The following is a 16,999-nucleotide window of genomic DNA, read 5'->3' on the forward strand; positions in this document are numbered from 1 at the left end:
GAGCTTGAAACCTAGAGTGTTTGAAACACTGTTTTGTAAGTGTGGAATAACAATCTAAAACTTTATTGTTCGTGCACACACTTTTGCCTAACTTTGCTGTAAGTTGTCACAGTTTGTAGCAGACCTGTCGATGGTACTCACGGCTTTCCCTTGTCCCACAGGTAATTACATCTACTGGACGGACTGGCAGAGACGCAGCATCGAGCGCGTTCACAAGACAACGGGAGAGGACCGCCAGATCATCGTGGACCAGCTACCCGACCTGATGGGTCTGAAGGCCGTCAACGTGCAGAGGACAGATGGTACAACTCTTTTCTTAATTCTTCTATAACAGCCTTGTTTTCTTGTGTCCATGAACAACCAAGCTATTAGAATATACATTAGGACATTGACAATTTAAAAGGGCAGTGTGAAATGTGAAGACAAAATAGTTGAAACAATGCCTTCTTGCATTGCAAGATTCATTCATTGCAATAGGGGCTAGAGAAGGGCTAGAGAAGGAAAAAGACAATCTCCCAGTAATGGCCAGCAGCTTGTACTTGGACTAGAAGTCATAGCCTCCCTGCGTAATACAAAATAAGTCAGGGAACCAGATAGATTCTCTAAAGACATTTTTTGAGAGTATTAATAATCTTTCACCAGTGACTGAGAATGAGTCTTAACCATTCTGTAATACATGTACTAAACGAGCCAGTCTACTACACTTTCAATGATAAATCTACAGAACATCAAATTTGCAAAACATAAAAAAAATTTTACTTTAAATATCCTTGACTCTCGAGGAGACATCCTTGCACTAGGAATAGCAACCAGTGTACAGCTACAAAGTCTACCTAAGGTTCTTACTAGAACTGTCATAATGATGTTAACGCTGGATGTGTGGTCCCGTCCCCAGGCTGGAACCCGTGCGTTGAAAACAACGGCGGCTGCTCGCACCTCTGCTTGTACCGACCGTCCGGCGTCTCCTGCGGTTGTCCGATGGGCCTGGAGCTCATCACGGACATGCGGACGTGCATCGTCCCCGAGGCCTTCCTCCTTTTCTCGCGCCGCGCCGACATCAGGAGGATATCGCTGGAGACGAACAACAACGACGTGGTCATCCCGCTGCCGGGCGTGAAGGAGGCCAGCGCTCTGGATTTCGACATCAACGACAACAGAATATACTGGACAGATGTCAGCCTGAAGGTAGGCAGAGTCATTACCTTGTCTTAATGATCAATCCTTAAAAATTCTTAAGTTGGCAGCTTTACAGTTGTACCAGAAAATTTTCAGCTCAATACGCCGAAGTTAGAAGGAGGTAATTTAAGATGATACTTAAAAGTTAGAAGATGATACTTCCCTCTGTCTCAACACTGAAAAAAAGAGGATATTTATTTTCATAGTGTAAGTTTGCAGTTTTCCAATATTTATCAGTGCTCAAAGCAGATTTCCATCACCACAGTCATAACACCTAATACCGAGCTAAAAATGTGTTTCTGTATTTTCACATTTGGTGTAACACCAGTTTCTACAAAATAAGTAAGGAATTGTTTTATCACAGTACTAGCTGCTGACACAGATTCTAGTTTCAGTTTATTAATTTAACCAGTTTGATACACCCGTAACACAATTAGCAATGCGTTTGTCCTGATCTGAGTTGTCATGTGGCCATAACAAAATTGCTGCCCCCCTCCCACAGTCAATCAGTCGAGCCTTCATGAACGGAAGCAGCGCCGAGAAGATCATCCAGTTTGGTCTGGATTACCCAGAAGGCATGGCGGTGGACTGGGTGGCGCACAACCTGTACTGGGCGGACACGGGGACCAACCGGATCGAGGTGGCGCGACTCGACGGCTCTTCGAGGAAGGTCCTGGTCTGGCAGGACTTGGACAATCCACGCTCCCTAGCGCTGGATCCTGCGTTTGGGTGAGTTTAATGTGCTTGTATCTTGTCCCGGTGGCGCAAGCGGTTACGCAACTCCTCTGCTTCGCCATCTGGATCAAATTCCGTGGGTCCTAGGGCCCGCGTTCGATCCTTGGGGTCGACTTAAGCTTGGACATGTTGTAAGGGATTGCATTCGTCATTTCGAATGGTGACGTAAAGCCGGCGGCCCCGTGTATGAAGGAGCTTCAGGCGTTAGCCTCAAGTGTCAAACCTCTTCACATAAAAGAACCCAACACACTTATGGAGAAGAGTAGGGGTGACCTGGTGTGCTTGGCCAAAAACGCAAGCCGTAGCGAAGCCGCATTGTACTACCACTAGCTACTTGAAAAAGCATCAGGCTTCACCTCAAATGAGGATGCCTTGAAACAAAACGAATTGTACTGAAAAGGAACAAAGTAGGTTCTTTTCTGTTGAAAGTTGGAACACCTGGCCAATGTGACCACTTTTTTTGTGGTCCCTTGCATAATTTTCCCCCATTGATACAAACATGAAGAATCCTGTCTGTAGTGACCACCTGTCCACATAGACCAGATTTTATCGGTCCCCTGAGTGGTCTTCTTGGGTAGGTTTTCACTGTAATGACTGAGCTAAATGATGAATTGATTTTGGCTGTTTACTTTTGACAGTACATTATTTAGTCTCCAAGCAGACCCAACGGTTGCAAAGACTGTATCCAACTGACAGAAGGAGTTTTTAAAGCAACCGGGGCCTGACAACTTCCCTGGCTGACTGGAGCTTCTCTGGCTTGCTTGTACGATTTTGACACCGTGGAGATCTGCTTGGAGATTAATTGTTTATTGTTCTTTGTATTGCATAATTATGATTATGAGTAAGGCTTTTCTAAACTTTCCCTACTATCTCATACAGATTCATGTACTGGTCTGAGTGGGGCGGTGACCCAAAGATAGAGCGTGCGTCCATGGACGGTACTGACAGGTTCATCCTGGTGGACAGTTTGGGCCGCGCTAACGGACTGACCATCGACTACCCCGAGAGACGGCTGTACTGGGCAGACCTGGACACCAACCTCATAGAGTCTTCTAACATGCTAGGTACATTCTCATTCTTCTTAGTGAAAGACCCTAGCTTTATGCATTGAAACTTTAACTATTTCTACTGATTCCTTGAGTTTGCTAGTTCCATCGCTGACGGGTATTTCTTTTTAATTGAAATTCAGATTCTGAAATCTGTTAACCCCTTTTGTTAAAGTTACAATGTTGCAAAATTGTGTAATGGACTACTAGCACACCATTTGTTAAAGGCAACCCAAGCAATATTAGGGACCGAAAATCAGATTTTGAAAGTCAGTTTATTTAGTCATGATTAGTTCAATAGCCACTTTCAAAATGTATAGCGACGTCCATGATGCAAAAATATGACGTTGTTGTAATGTGAGAACTCACTGAAAATCATCGCCAAAGTTTTTGTAGGCTCACAAAACTAAGGAGATCATCAATGCATATATATGCCATATTTTTGCACGGTTTTGAAATGCTCACAGTATGAAGTTATTACACAAATATGCTAGACAGTGTTAGTAAATGTCACTACCATAAAGATTTCAGCATTTTTTTATTCCCATTTTTTTGTCCCTAATATTGCTTTGGTTGCCTTTAAAGAGGAAAATCAAAATAAAACTTTCTTTGATTCAACTCTTTCCAGGTAATGATCGGAAACGGGTGATATCCGACAACTTGCCCCACCCCTTCGGCCTGACGCAGTACCAGGACTATGTCTACTGGACGGACTGGAACACCCGGAGCATCGAACGTGCCAACAAGACGACAGGCGAGAACCGAACCCGTATCCAGGGCTCCCTGGACTATGTGATGGACATCATGGACATATTAGTGTTCCATTCCTCCAGACAGTCAGGTAAGACATGTTCTAAGGTTTGATAAAGGAAAAGAAAAGTGATATGGAACAAGTTTAGCTCTAATGAACTCAATGAACAGATGAGCTTATCTTGTCCTGAGCTTATCTTCCACTGGTCACCACAGAGAAGCCAGACGCTATGTACAGTATTTACAGGTTCATTGTATCGGGGAAATTCCCCTAGCTCTTGTCAACAAGCACAATGAACAGTGGACCACGGCTTAACGTCCTGTCCTAAGGACTGCGACCCTTTCCGGTAGCGTACCTGTCGGGGTGAGCGACACAGCAGGGATCGAACCTGGGGCTTCTAGTTCCAGAGGCAAGATGGCTAGCCACTGGACTACGCACGCTTCAATGATATTTCTTCTGTATTCTTGGGGAAAGAAACTTATCCTGTTATAGGTCTGACGGCAAATGAATAAACTATTGCAGGGTAGTAGAATTACTTTTTTTTGATTGAAATGAAAAACTATTGTATTGCACCTTAAACTTTTATTCTGTACTTAAAGCCTCAACCCTGTGCTTGTCTTTGAAAGAAATTGATACTGTAATTCTTTATTTGTTAACTGTAACTTAATTTTAGCTGATTAACGGTCACAAGTCAACAGCTAAAATTTCATCATCGCAAATATTTGATCACTAACATTTGAGACAGTAATGTTTGTTCCCACCGTTAGAATTAAGTGAACTACTCCATTTTCCCCCAAGTGCTATATTTTTCTGCCGCTATATTAAAGACTTAGTGATTTACAGTAGTTACAATTAAACAGAAACCCACCTCTTCCTACCAGAAACTTTCACTCTTTGTCATGATTAAGAAATCTATTGACTAAGAATGTTCGTGGTGGTTTTAATTTTGCGGTGCAGTCCACTCCACTGCAATGCATTTTCATTGCAGTACTACTGTTCAACAAATTTCTTTCAACTGTGATCTTGAACTACTTATAGTCCCTACAAAAATAAATGAATTAACAGTAATTTGCTTCCCTTCTTTCTTTTAAGGCTGGAACCAGTGTGCAGTAAACAACGGCGGCTGTTCCCACCTGTGTCTGGCCACCGCCATGCCGTCTGCCACGTCTGCAGAGTCCGCCATGGACCTGCCCGTCATGTGTGGCTGCCCCTCCCACTGGAAACTGGACCCTGACAACAGGACCTGTCATCGTAAGTCTGTGGATGCATCACTTGCAGTATTTAAAGACAATTCAGACTCTACAACTGGATACAAATTCAGAGATTTATTTTTAGATGTTTCGAGGGACATCCATCACTCTTCTTCAGCGTCACTTAAGTGAAGAAGCAGAACTAAACAGTACTTATATACAATAACTAGAAAAAACAGTTTTACGTGGCAAATCACACAGTCATGCATAAGCGACATTGTAATGTAAAATAAGTTAGGAAGGTTCCTATGGTAAGACAACACCATAGGAAAAGTTGCAGTATTGTTATGCACCATGAAATAACGTTATCCAAGTTTCACTCACATCACTTCCCGTGTTCTTGTTCACCTTTAAATAACTTCATCCAAACTTCACTCGTATTGGAAAGCATACATTATTTTACTTAACACTTTTGCCGTAGTCTGCTTGTTTCGGGGCACGCCTGCAAAGCAGTGTGTTAAGCACTGAGCACGCCTACCCTGTATGAAGAAAACAAAAATGAATAAATGAATTGCCTCCAAGATGTACAGAAGTACAGTGTAAATGCAGAAATGTTCGCGGTGGAACATTTTTGACCACCTATGACTGTAGCGCCACTATTCTTTCGAACCCGAACTTAAAACCACCGTGAACACCCCATTTTCTTCCTACTGTGAACTTACAAAGTCTAAGAAAAGTAAGATTCTTGCCTTGGAAAATGCCATTCTGATATCTTCCCCTCCCCCCTTCTTCCCTGCCAGCTCCCGCAGCGTTTCTGCTGTTCAGCCAGCGTAACCTGATCAGCCGTATGGTGTTTGACGAGCAGCAGAGTCCGGACATCGTGCTGCCCATTCACCAGCTCCGCAACGTCAAGGTCATCGAGTACGACCGCATGGGGGAGCACATCTACTGGATCGACGGGCGCATCAAGCAGCTGAAGAGGGCAAAGGCCAACGGCTCTGAGGTTAGTCTGAACACATTTTGTGTTGTGCTTCTTCCGATACTCCTATTATTTCTTAACAAAGTTTAGAGCTTATGTCAGTTGTTTTGTTGTTGATTGGTAGGTACTTAGTTTTACTTTCAATTGTTGCTACTGATGTTTCAACATAGTTTTGTAAGACTTAGTCCACATCAGGGCTGTGTATTACATATTTTCAGTAGTATTTACAGGAGATCTTCCCCTGAACAAAAATGTGGCTTTGGTTTTAGAAATCTATTCTTAACTTCCTTCCGTCTCCAAAGCTTCAAATGTTGCGTCAGCACATCAAAGGTTTAACATTACATTGCCATCGATGGTTTCAAATGTTCCATCAGTGTACTTGCAAAACTCTTAGCTTGTCAAAGGTTTACTACTTCGGGTTAATCACACTATTGCTATATTTATTTGTTATATGACTTACAATATATTATAGCTTTATAATTTATATTTATAATCTATATTTATTAATGATATGTTTATACTACTGTACAATCATACATATGCATACACCAACAAGTTGAAGCAGTAGGATATGAATATTTGTATTCATTGCTATTACCAGGTGACCAGTGTGGTGGCAAACCTTGACAGTCTGTTCCAACCCATCGACATGGCCATCGACGAGTTCTCCCGCCACATCTACTGGACGTGCGCGCAGACCAATACCATCAACGTCACGCGCATCAGCGACATGTCCCCCGTCGGAGTGGTTATCGCAGGCGACAAGGAACGTCCTCGATCCATCGTTCTGGACCCGAAAAGAGGGTAAGGAATTGCTTTCAAGTTGATGATATTTGTCCATTGTTCACTGCCTATAGTATACAAACAATTGATTTTTAGGCTGTACAGTCAAATTTGTCTATATTGACCACCCAGTGGACTTGGATCACAGAAGACAGGTTTAAGTCAACAGGAACAATACTCCTAAGGGACAACCAAAAAGTGGCCATAATGGCCAAGTGGTCCTTACGCAAAGGCAGTTACTATTACAGGTTTGACTGTACATAGGTTTTCAAACTGCTTCTAAAGTTTTGACTGTCGTTCTCCTTCCAACATGATAGGTATTATCAAAATTTTGAAAGGGCACATCTGTTAGTATGGATGTACAAATATTTTCTCTCAAAAGGTTATCCAGGTATATGTAAGAACTAGTTTTTGGCGATGCCTCAGGGGCCAGCCTAACAGTATATTATACGCCCCTCAATATGCGTCTCATAACCCTGTTGTCTTGTTCGTCACTAGGTACATGTACTGGACCAACATGGTCAGCAATCCGTCCATCGAGAAGGCCGCTCTGGACGGGACCGAGCGCCAAACTCTCTTCAACAGCGATATCAAGCAGCCGGGACCGCTCGCAATCGACATTAAGTACGGCAGGCTGTACTGGACCGACATCGAATTGAACCGGATCGAGAGCTCCGGGCTGAACGGTAAGATAATAAGAACTTACTTTACTTTACTCTGGTCAAGCTCCTGCTCGAACCAAAGTTTAAAACTTCCTCCACTCCACCCTATCAGGGACTGGATTTCTGTTTCTGTCAGAGTATTGATGAAGGTGTCTTTTGGTCTTTCACAGCTTCTTTTCCCTTCTGTAGGCTAGAAATAAGAACTTTCAGAAGATCTGCTCTTAACTTCAGATTCTTAAGTCTGTGCCAGAAGATGGCTAATTTACCAATCGTGTTGTTTTTTATGTAAAAGTTTCTCACCACTTGCTGCAACTTTGAATGAATGAGCCCCTTTAGGGAAATGTCAACAATGCTCTGTCAAGAACAAATGTCAATGAAAAAATCAAGAAAAGCAATACAAGTTTTGCTTAAGATGGCTTCTTTAGGGCCAAGCCGAAACCCCAAATGATTTTAGCTCAGACTTAAAATCAATGGGGGAGCCGGTACCAAATCATGTAGGCACCATGAGCTAATCGTGTGAACACCAGGAAGTACAAAATGTACACACCCGGTACCCGGTAGTCTGTCTGTCTGTATCTATATAGCCGGTATAACCGCCATTAGGCGTAACACACCAGCTTAATTGTGTCCACACCCCCTAGGGGCTCCGGTGCAATTCAGACCGTAGCATTACAGAAGGATTCAGGCAATTGTACCTTTATCCTAACCACACAACACACGTCTTCTGTTCCCAGGTGCTAACCGGCAGGTACTGGTGGAACAGATGATCATCCAGCTGTCCGGCCTGACCATCTTCGGCGACCACCTGTACTGGATCGACCGCGCCAAGCAGATGATCGAGCGCATCGACAAGCTGACAGGCAGCGGGAGGACCAGGATCCAGGCCAGGCTCACGCAGCTCAGCGATATCGTTGGCGTCGACAGCAAGGACGTCACTGAAATGAGTAAGACATATATATCACCTTCACTTTGTTGCTTAACGATGTCATACACATGGGTCATTACCGCTTGCTTCTCAAAAAAAGGACCAATGTCTGCAATATGCTTAAACAACGGTTTTGGCACAACATTCAATGTTGCTTTTTTATCATGCTATGGTCTGATGCTTATGCTTTGTGTAAATGTCCTGACATCAACTTTACTTTATGTTTGTTGGACAGTTATTGCTGATGTCCCATTTTCTGATACTAGTAGTCTCCTTGAAGTCATACAGCTTCATTTGTAGTTAATGATAAAATTCTATTTCCTCTTATGTCAGAAATTAACTGAAGGATGGTGTTTTCAGAATTTAGGTCCTTGAATGTTTTTTTTTAAGTACAAAATGCCTTAGATTATCAGCATCATGATACTAGCCAGACATTGCTGGTTTGCGTGTACATGATTGCAATTGCAAGGGTGTTTCTAAGTCTACCTGTTACAGTTTACAATGTTCGATTTTCGTGAAGATAACATTTGCCTCTTGCCCGTAGACCACCATCCCTGTGCCATCGACAACGGCGGTTGTTCCCACATCTGTATCGCGATGAAGGACGGCCGTTCGCGCTGCTCCTGCCCGCTACACCTCGTGCTGTTTCCCAACGAGCTGCAGTGTGGAGGTCAGTACCTGGTTCACGTAGTAAACCCTTTCTATTAGAAGTGAAGTATTGATAACAAGATAACTTCATTGCACAACAATTGTACAAGATACAAAGTATGGCATCTACTGGTACATAACTACAGTTCTTTAAGGCTACTCTACCTGATACAAGAGTGTATAAAAATGTTCAAGATGTACCCAGTTCACTTACATTGGATAAGGGCACCTTACTTAAAATCAATCGTACATGGGCATCTAGTACTGATGCATGTTTGCTGTAGACATCTCTATCCAGAATGTTCTATTTTCGGCACAAGACCTCCAGTTGGCATAGCCCTCTAAGTGTGTTGAAAAACTTGGTCCTCCCATATTCTGGTTGGACATCCTAAAGGGCAACATGTTTTTTCAGGAAGACCATGCCTGGAGCTTGAGAAGATTTTGAGAGGACTCAATTATCAAAAGCAGTCTTGTGCACAGCTAGAAATGTAAACACATGTGATGTATGCATAGATACATAATATATAGATTATCAGTTAAGATGTATATTTATTCATCAATATCTGCAGAGCCCCCAACCTGTGCGCCCGACCACTTCACCTGTGAGACAGGGGAGGTGGACTGCATCCCTCTGCTCTGGAAATGTGACGGTGTCGCTGAGTGTTCGGATGGCAGCGACGAGGCAGACTGTCGTAAGTACACCCAAAAGTCCTTTATGTATCTTCCTTCCACCTTTCTTGTGTGAAGGCAGACTGTCATAAGTTCTTTACATGTGTTTTATTGCTGGTTTAACCCCTCTTCTTCACAACAGACTAACTTTGCAGGCAAACAGCAGCTTGCTGTTTTAAATCAAGCAACCTGTCACACCTGTCTAGTGAGGATACCCCAACTGGAACTTGATGACAATGGGTTTCACTCTACAATAGTTCTTGGCTAGAATTCGTTCTTGGTCTAAAAACTTACGTGAAAAGTGCACCAAAAATCATGTCATCTTATAAAGTCATTCATCTATCTTCACCTTCCATGCGTGAAGCAATAAGACAGTTGAGGATTTGAAGTTATAATATTACATTGTATATGCATCTTTATATCCTACATGTGGCTGGCAAGCATTTCCATCAATTCTCTTCTATTCACTTGTATGTTTTACTCCTTCTAGCAGAGCCTGTTGAGTAATGTGTTGGTCTTTTCACCATTAAGTAACATAAACTTTCATGTACCCCCTTCCAGCCAAGTGTACGGAGGACCAGTTCACGTGTGACAGCGGACAGTGCGTGGACGGAGAGAAGGTGTGCAACGGGAAGGAGGACTGTATGGACCGCTCGGATGAGATGCAGTGTCACAGTAAGGATGGTTCAGTCTCTCAATCCTCATTTGTGGTACAACGTCACAGATATGAAAAGTCTGAATTGTTTTGATACTTCTTATTCTTCTTTTTGGACGACCTCAAACAAAGCATGATGCTTGTTCTGTAGCTAGTAATGCAATGCGGCGTCGCTACAGCTTGCACATTTACCAAGCACTTTTGTCAGGATTGTAACTAAGATATTACAGTACATATCTGAGTTGTTTTGGAATTACATGTAAACCTCTGCCTGCTGAATTTAACTATATTACCATGTTTACGTGAACTCTAGGGCACTGTACGCTCGTTCTCATTTAAATGTACACATTTTGTAACTTCCGTTACCGTTAGAAGTAAGACGTTCCTGACATTAGGAAATGCCACATACATGTATAAGGTGCCAAACTGTCGTTTTATGACGACTTAAAACTTTTCTGGCTTTTGAAAATGACAGTTTGGCACCTTATATGTGGCATACCTTAAGTTAATGTCAGGAACGTCTCACTTGAAACAATAACGGAAGTTACAAAATGTGAAAATGTGTACATTTGAATGAGAACGAGCGTGTAGGGTTCATTAGATTCATTTTCTCTTCAGATGTAAAGCACATTTGTCCAGCTAACTGAAAAACAGAAGAAAAATTCTGACAGCTCTGTCCGTTCCCCTCCACAGGCACGTGTGGACCAGAACAGTTCCTCTGCAGGAATGGGCTCTGTATTGAGCAGGAGAAGAGATGTAACAACGAAAAGGACTGTGTGGACAACTCTGACGAGGACGACTGTGGTACGTACTGTAGGATGGGATTGGCAAGGATTTAGGGTCTCATTTCTGTATTACTCCGAGTGGGTATGCTAAGAGTGCGTGGCCCAAAAAAATGAACGGCTGCATGAACGTGTGTGTATATCGGTGGGAAATTCCCTTTTGGCTAGGCCAATCTATCTCAAGCGTCAAACTGATGAAAGCTTGTTTGTATCTGAAGAAATTAGCAGGCAAAGTTCGGCAGCCGCGCGCGAGGTCGGACGTACACAGGCCGGGCATTGTGTGTGAATCGGTCCGGCGCTTACAGCTGGAAAGTGGCTTTGTGGGGGTGTAGCCAAGTGCAGTTTGTAATTGCTATAAAAAGAGATTGTATGTAGTGAAAATGTTGTCAATTTTTTTACATAATCTAGGGTAAATGTTCTCAACATGGAATGAAAAACATTGGCACATTTTCTATATCTTCATTACGAACGCGCCCATGTAAAACACGTATTATAACATGTAATCCTATGGGGCGAAAAAACTCATGAATGAGACCTTAGGGTAGAGCAATTTATGCTGAATGAGCCACTAGGTCATTGCCTGAACTTAAACCGGCAAACATTTTACCCTGGGTAAGTCATAAAGGGAGTGCTTCTACTTTGAGCTGCCCAGCAGTTTGAGAGGTGAATTGACCTCCATAACCACATGAATTCATAAAAGGATTAGATCGTCTGCCAGCCAAGAACAATAGCCGGGACAGATTGCCATAATAACTGTCAGAGAATTCAACATTTTTCTGTACTGGTTTTCCTAGGAACATTATCAAACCATGCAGAATGACTCAAATATCTCTCAAAAAAGTCACGTAATCCAAGGAAGTTTCAATCAGATAAGATCCCTTGGATAATCAAGACAATACTATTCACAACTTTCAAACATGACTAGACTTGAAGAGTAACTTGTACAATGTACATGGTAAACTTTCTCAGCTAGCCAGGCCTCCATGGATGTGCTCTGTACGGCTGCCAGACACATTATGAAGCCCATAGTTTACATCATCCTCTGTTCATATAGTTTTACTTGGTTCTTTAAATCACCTGCCTGTTATCTTCTGCCATGTGTTGCATAAAAGACTCTGTGATTTGGACAGCAGCAAAAAAATGGAATAAGAATTAATCTTTTAACTGCAATTTCCAATTCAAAAAATTGGACTAATTGCATCATAAAGGACATTTGGCATTCAAAAAGTTATATTCTTCTGTCTTCCCCACCTTAGAATGGTATAGTAAGGGCACTCCCCTGCATAACTACACACATCATTCTGGAGTATCATTTGGTAAAACCTCAATTCCATTTTTAATATCTTTGTCAGCAGCGCTAGCCCTTTGTAATAGCCACAGGCTAGTTGGGCAGCCCTGGCTGTGTGTATCAAACCACCAAACCAATAGATAGACAAGTGTAGCTCTTACAGTGTCTGTAGAATTTTCAAGATGATTTTCAAGATGAAACACATTTTATTTCAAGTTGCCCCTTCTACGATCAAGAATGAAAGGCGCTGTTTAATGAGGCCACCAAATTCTATCCAAATTTCTCCATGTTAACAGACAAAAAGAAAACTACTCTCCTCTTAACATCACAAAACCCACACATTGTAGAAAAAGTGGGATCATCCGTCTTCCACTGTCTCGGAAAAAGAAGTCAAACCCAAATAAGATCGAATTTAGTGTTAGTATTTAGACTAACAAAGTCACATGCTATATTGTTATATATTGTCTGTCCGTCCTTTCATGTTACATGTACTTGCAATTAGCCTACGGGCAAGAACTTGCAATGAACTTATCGTTGAATTATTCCCCGCTCTTTCAGATCCGATAGGCGACCTGCGGACCTACGGGAACGAGGACAGCAACTCTCTGACCATCGCCGTGGTGATCAGCGCCATCATGGCCGTTCTCATCATCTTCATGATGGTTTTCGTGTGGAGGAAGCTCAAGCGACAACAGGAGGACGGATTCACCAACGACATCGTCATGGTAACAAACGGCAACGTGCCGACCATGGTGGCTCTCCCACCGAGCGCAGGAACAAACTCGCTTCCGAGATCTGTATCAGGTTCGTTCGTCTTTCGATGCTTTTTAACCCTCTTCATACTGCCTAACCCCATAATCAGTAGAGAATTTTTAGCCAAACAGCTACTTTTGTGTGCTAAAGGTTAAACATCTTTGTTGACTTGCTTGGGTACAAGGTTGTTCGCATATCCCCTTTCCTGTAACACGTTTTTGTCAATGGCATGGTGTTTGCCTATACAGTCAAAACTGCCTACGAAAACCACTCAGGACCAATAAAATGTGGCCTATGTGGACAGGTGGTCACTATAGACAGGATTCTTAATGGTTGTGTCGAGGGTAAATTATCTAAGGGACCGCTAAAAATTGTCACATTGTACAGGTGGTCCTTGTGTAGAGGAGGTCACTTGTACTACGTGTATGTAGAAATCTGTTTCCACAATTTTGATAAGCAGTTTGACAGTGTTGACGTGTTATGGCCTTAGAAGACTAGCTCGAAGACTATTGCTACAAGTTAGATTTCAACTACCAGATATTTGGATTAGTCCTGGCCTTTCTTCACTTACACTGTCTCCCTCTCTCTGTGCAGGCCTGTCTACATCGCGGGGAAAATCAGCCACCACGTGTTTATCATCGAGTTCTGTACCCGGATCCGGCTGCGGACCCCCTCTGTACGACCGCACGCACGTGACGGGAGCCTCGTCCAGCAGCACGGGCTCCCTGGGCACGCACTACCCCCACGAGACTCTGAACCCTCCGCCCAGCCCGGCCACCGACCGCTCCCAGTACACCGCGGACCTCTTCTACTCCTCGCGCAGCTCCCAGAGTCCCTCCACGGTCAGATCGTACAAACACTACAAGTTCAGAAACGTTCCCCCGCCCCCCACGCCCTGTACCACGGACGGGTGCGAGGACAGCGAACCGTACCCGTTGCGGGGGTTGAGACCGAAATACTACGACATGAACTATGACTCGGACCCCTACCCTCCCCCGCCGACGCCGAGAAGTCATTACATGTCCGACAACAATTGCGACAGCTGTCCGCCGTCGCCCTCCACGGCGAGAAGTTACTTCCATCCGTACGTCCCTCCCCCCTCACCAGCAACAGACTCTCCCTAGTGTACATTATTAATGGTCAGTCCCTTCATAGACACTGTACATTCTCGCAGAGCTTTCCACAGTGACGGACACGCCGGAATTTTAAACGGGTTTTATCGTGAGCAGCAAAAGAAGTGCCTTCGGAGGGCCGTGTCACGACAAGAACGCGGAAGGGTCGACTAGAAATGAGAGAAATTCTACCTTTGTAAAGTTGTAACTACCTGTATCTACTAAAGTGCCAGCCTTCTTCCTGGGAAAGAGAAATGTGCATCCAACACGAAAACGGCGGGCATGTCGCGGGAAAAAATGCAGCAAGCACCTGTAATTATACTTGTATATAACAAATGCTTGTATTTCGAGAAGGGAAAACCGTTTCCAAGGGGGGGTTGTATGTAGACAAGTCTGCTGTTTTCGTGCGGGATTGGCACATTTTTCGTACTCCTTGGATGTTTTCCACAGTGATGCCAAGGGTGACTCGGCTCCACGGAGCTAATGAAGATAACCTCATGCTAACATTGCCCTTTGCCCTTTGGCTGTATGATAACATAGACAGTTGCTTAGAGCGTCTTGTAGGAGCTGTTTTGGCTACAATGTAGCCCCATTAGGGGTAGCGGTTCATTCGTGTGTAAAATTGTATCCTCTGGAAGCAATACGAGAGAGTTTAGAACCTCGGAACCAAAATGTAACACTGCCAAGAGTATGAAAATGATAATCTTCCAGTCCCGAGCCTGTAAGTACGCGCCTCTCTCGCCCTTGTATCACTGTGGTATCTTGTAATTTATACATAATAGTATAGGAACTATTGTAATATATATAAAAGATATATTTGATATTTTTGAGCTGTTGACACTGTTACCTCCATGTTTGTGTAGCACAGCCAATCACACATTTTGTAAGATAGGAGATTGTTTTTTGTGGTCTCAATCAATATGTGCCTCCCTCTATCAGAACTCCCTATTCGGCAGTGCAAAACACCCTGCCCACCCCTACCGAGCCAAGTGTCGTGGTCCTTACGCATTCAGCTCATCCTGGACGAAGACTGTACCACTTGTTTTAGAGGGAGGAAATTTTAGCACACCTGATGGAAAAGTGGTAGTGACCAAATGTTTTAGAAATTTCAGGCTTGTGGACCGCGGCATTGCAGAAGTAGGGGTGGTCAGGTTGTTGTGTACATCGGAGTGGGGAGGGTCGTTCTAAAACCATGTGTACCATGCTTCGTCTTACTCAGGAACAATGTGTGTGCTCTACGGCAGGTACATGGGAAATATTTTTGTAAAAGGACAAATCGATAGATTTTTCGTAGCACACGGTAGCCATTTTTTAAAAGATGGTTTGGAGAAAAAAATCATTTATTGTAGTGCGTTGTTCCTGACAATTGTGCTGTTAATACTGCCTACATGTAACGTTTTTAATTGGTTCTGATACGTACAAAAAAACGCATCAATAACGATCTTCTCATTGATAATGAAATGCCATAGAACACTTGAATGTATACCTGCACATGTATGTCTAAAATAGAGAAGTGTTGTTTTTTAAAATCAGCATTTTTTTTCAATATTTTTTATTAGTAAATTCTGGCTGTTTTTATGTCACTTTCAAGTGTTTCATAGTCTCAATCCCACCACCAAAAACTCCACCATGTACTGAATTTTGGATTAGAACCCGAAACATTTATTGCTAATTGTTAACTGTAGTAAGAAAAACAAATTGCCAAATAAGCATGAAACTACCGTACCTCTGATCACAGCCAATCACATATGAGCGTGTCATAGAGAAGCATTCTCATTGGTCTCTTATTGACGGGTCAGGTGTTTGGTTGAAATAATGGTTCGATTTGTAAAGACGCAATCTCATTGGTCCAAGAAACAGTTGATTAGTTTTAAAAAATTAGTAGTGGAAAATACCATGAAGATGAGATCTTTTTCTTCCATCTAGTGACATGTACCAGTATTGTGTGCTGTCAGTGGGACTACGGCTTTTAGGGACGATGTCAAAAGTATAGCTGTATGTGCAAGTCAGTGTAGTATGGCCTTGTGATTTTGTTTTTTCTAGATTAGATCACTGAATGGACTGTACTGTCTTGTATTTGAAGACCATAATTTCCTGGCTCTATAACTCTGTTTTGAAACGTGTTGTGAAGCATCCGTTTCGAGTCTGCGGTAGTTAACTGTATGTCTGAGGTACAATGTAGGTTCCTGAAGCTATCCTTAAACAAATACATGTAGAGCTTTAACACCCCTTTATTTAAATGGTATCTTCCAGATGTGAGTATCCAAACCATTATTTTGACTGTACCATTGAAGGAGTAGGGGAGTTATTTCTCAAGGAGACTAGATTTTGTAGTACTCCTATACCTATGTACAGAAGTGCCTGATACAGTTGAGGTAAACTATGTATGAGAGGCTGCTGTTCTATTTTTATGTGCAAGGGGGCGTTGTTGTACATGGAGGGTTGACGTCTTGCAGATCAGAGAAATCTCCATGGCAGACTTGTATGTAAGATTGTAACTTTGGTAAAGAATGGCTGTTTTAACCTTGTAGTTTGGTTAAATCTTTTGTACAGAAACGTTGATACGAAATTTGCAACAGAGGTCTATCTGTTTAATGTATTAAGTTTAATACAAATCTGTTTTCCTAAATAAACGTGTGGTGTATTTTCTTGTACTGTACCATAAGAATAAAGAGATTCTGTGATATATACGGTATCATATACCTGTTACTAAGTCTATAACATAATGGTAGATCATTTAGGTCTTTTGCACCCTCGTTAAACCAGGACCCCATATCGCTCCACGTTACATCGGTCGCGAAAGGGGCCCTGGTAAAAAGATCCGTCACATATGGTTATGGCAGGT

The 16,999-nt window shown here is 42.8% G+C and overlaps 1 protein-coding gene across 1 annotated transcript in view; it reads left to right on the top strand.

The window, feature by feature from the left end:
* The window catches only part of LOC136431240 (low-density lipoprotein receptor-related protein 6-like), a 55,615-nt gene extending 38,828 nt beyond the window's left edge, over positions 1–16,787 (top strand). Inside the window, exons 8-23 of the mRNA XM_066422566.1 lie at positions 162–302; positions 896–1,185; positions 1,679–1,905; positions 2,791–2,975; positions 3,586–3,798; positions 4,801–4,959; positions 5,699–5,901; positions 6,479–6,681; positions 7,159–7,346; positions 8,057–8,266; positions 8,792–8,917; positions 9,465–9,587; positions 10,126–10,239; positions 10,913–11,023; positions 12,848–13,093; positions 13,637–16,787. Coding sequence (XP_066278663.1) covers positions 162–302; positions 896–1,185; positions 1,679–1,905; positions 2,791–2,975; positions 3,586–3,798; positions 4,801–4,959; positions 5,699–5,901; positions 6,479–6,681; positions 7,159–7,346; positions 8,057–8,266; positions 8,792–8,917; positions 9,465–9,587; positions 10,126–10,239; positions 10,913–11,023; positions 12,848–13,093; positions 13,637–14,166 — 3,269 coding nt within the window. The 3' untranslated portion in view covers positions 14,167–16,787. The remainder of the gene's footprint in view (positions 1–161; positions 303–895; positions 1,186–1,678; positions 1,906–2,790; positions 2,976–3,585; positions 3,799–4,800; positions 4,960–5,698; positions 5,902–6,478; positions 6,682–7,158; positions 7,347–8,056; positions 8,267–8,791; positions 8,918–9,464; positions 9,588–10,125; positions 10,240–10,912; positions 11,024–12,847; positions 13,094–13,636) is intronic.
* The last annotated feature ends 212 nt before the right edge of the window (positions 16,788–16,999 follow it).

Source organism: Branchiostoma lanceolatum, chromosome 3, assembly GCF_035083965.1.
Source record: "Branchiostoma lanceolatum isolate klBraLanc5 chromosome 3, klBraLanc5.hap2, whole genome shotgun sequence".
In the NCBI taxonomy this organism is placed as follows: Eukaryota; Metazoa; Chordata; class Leptocardii; order Amphioxiformes; family Branchiostomatidae; genus Branchiostoma; species Branchiostoma lanceolatum.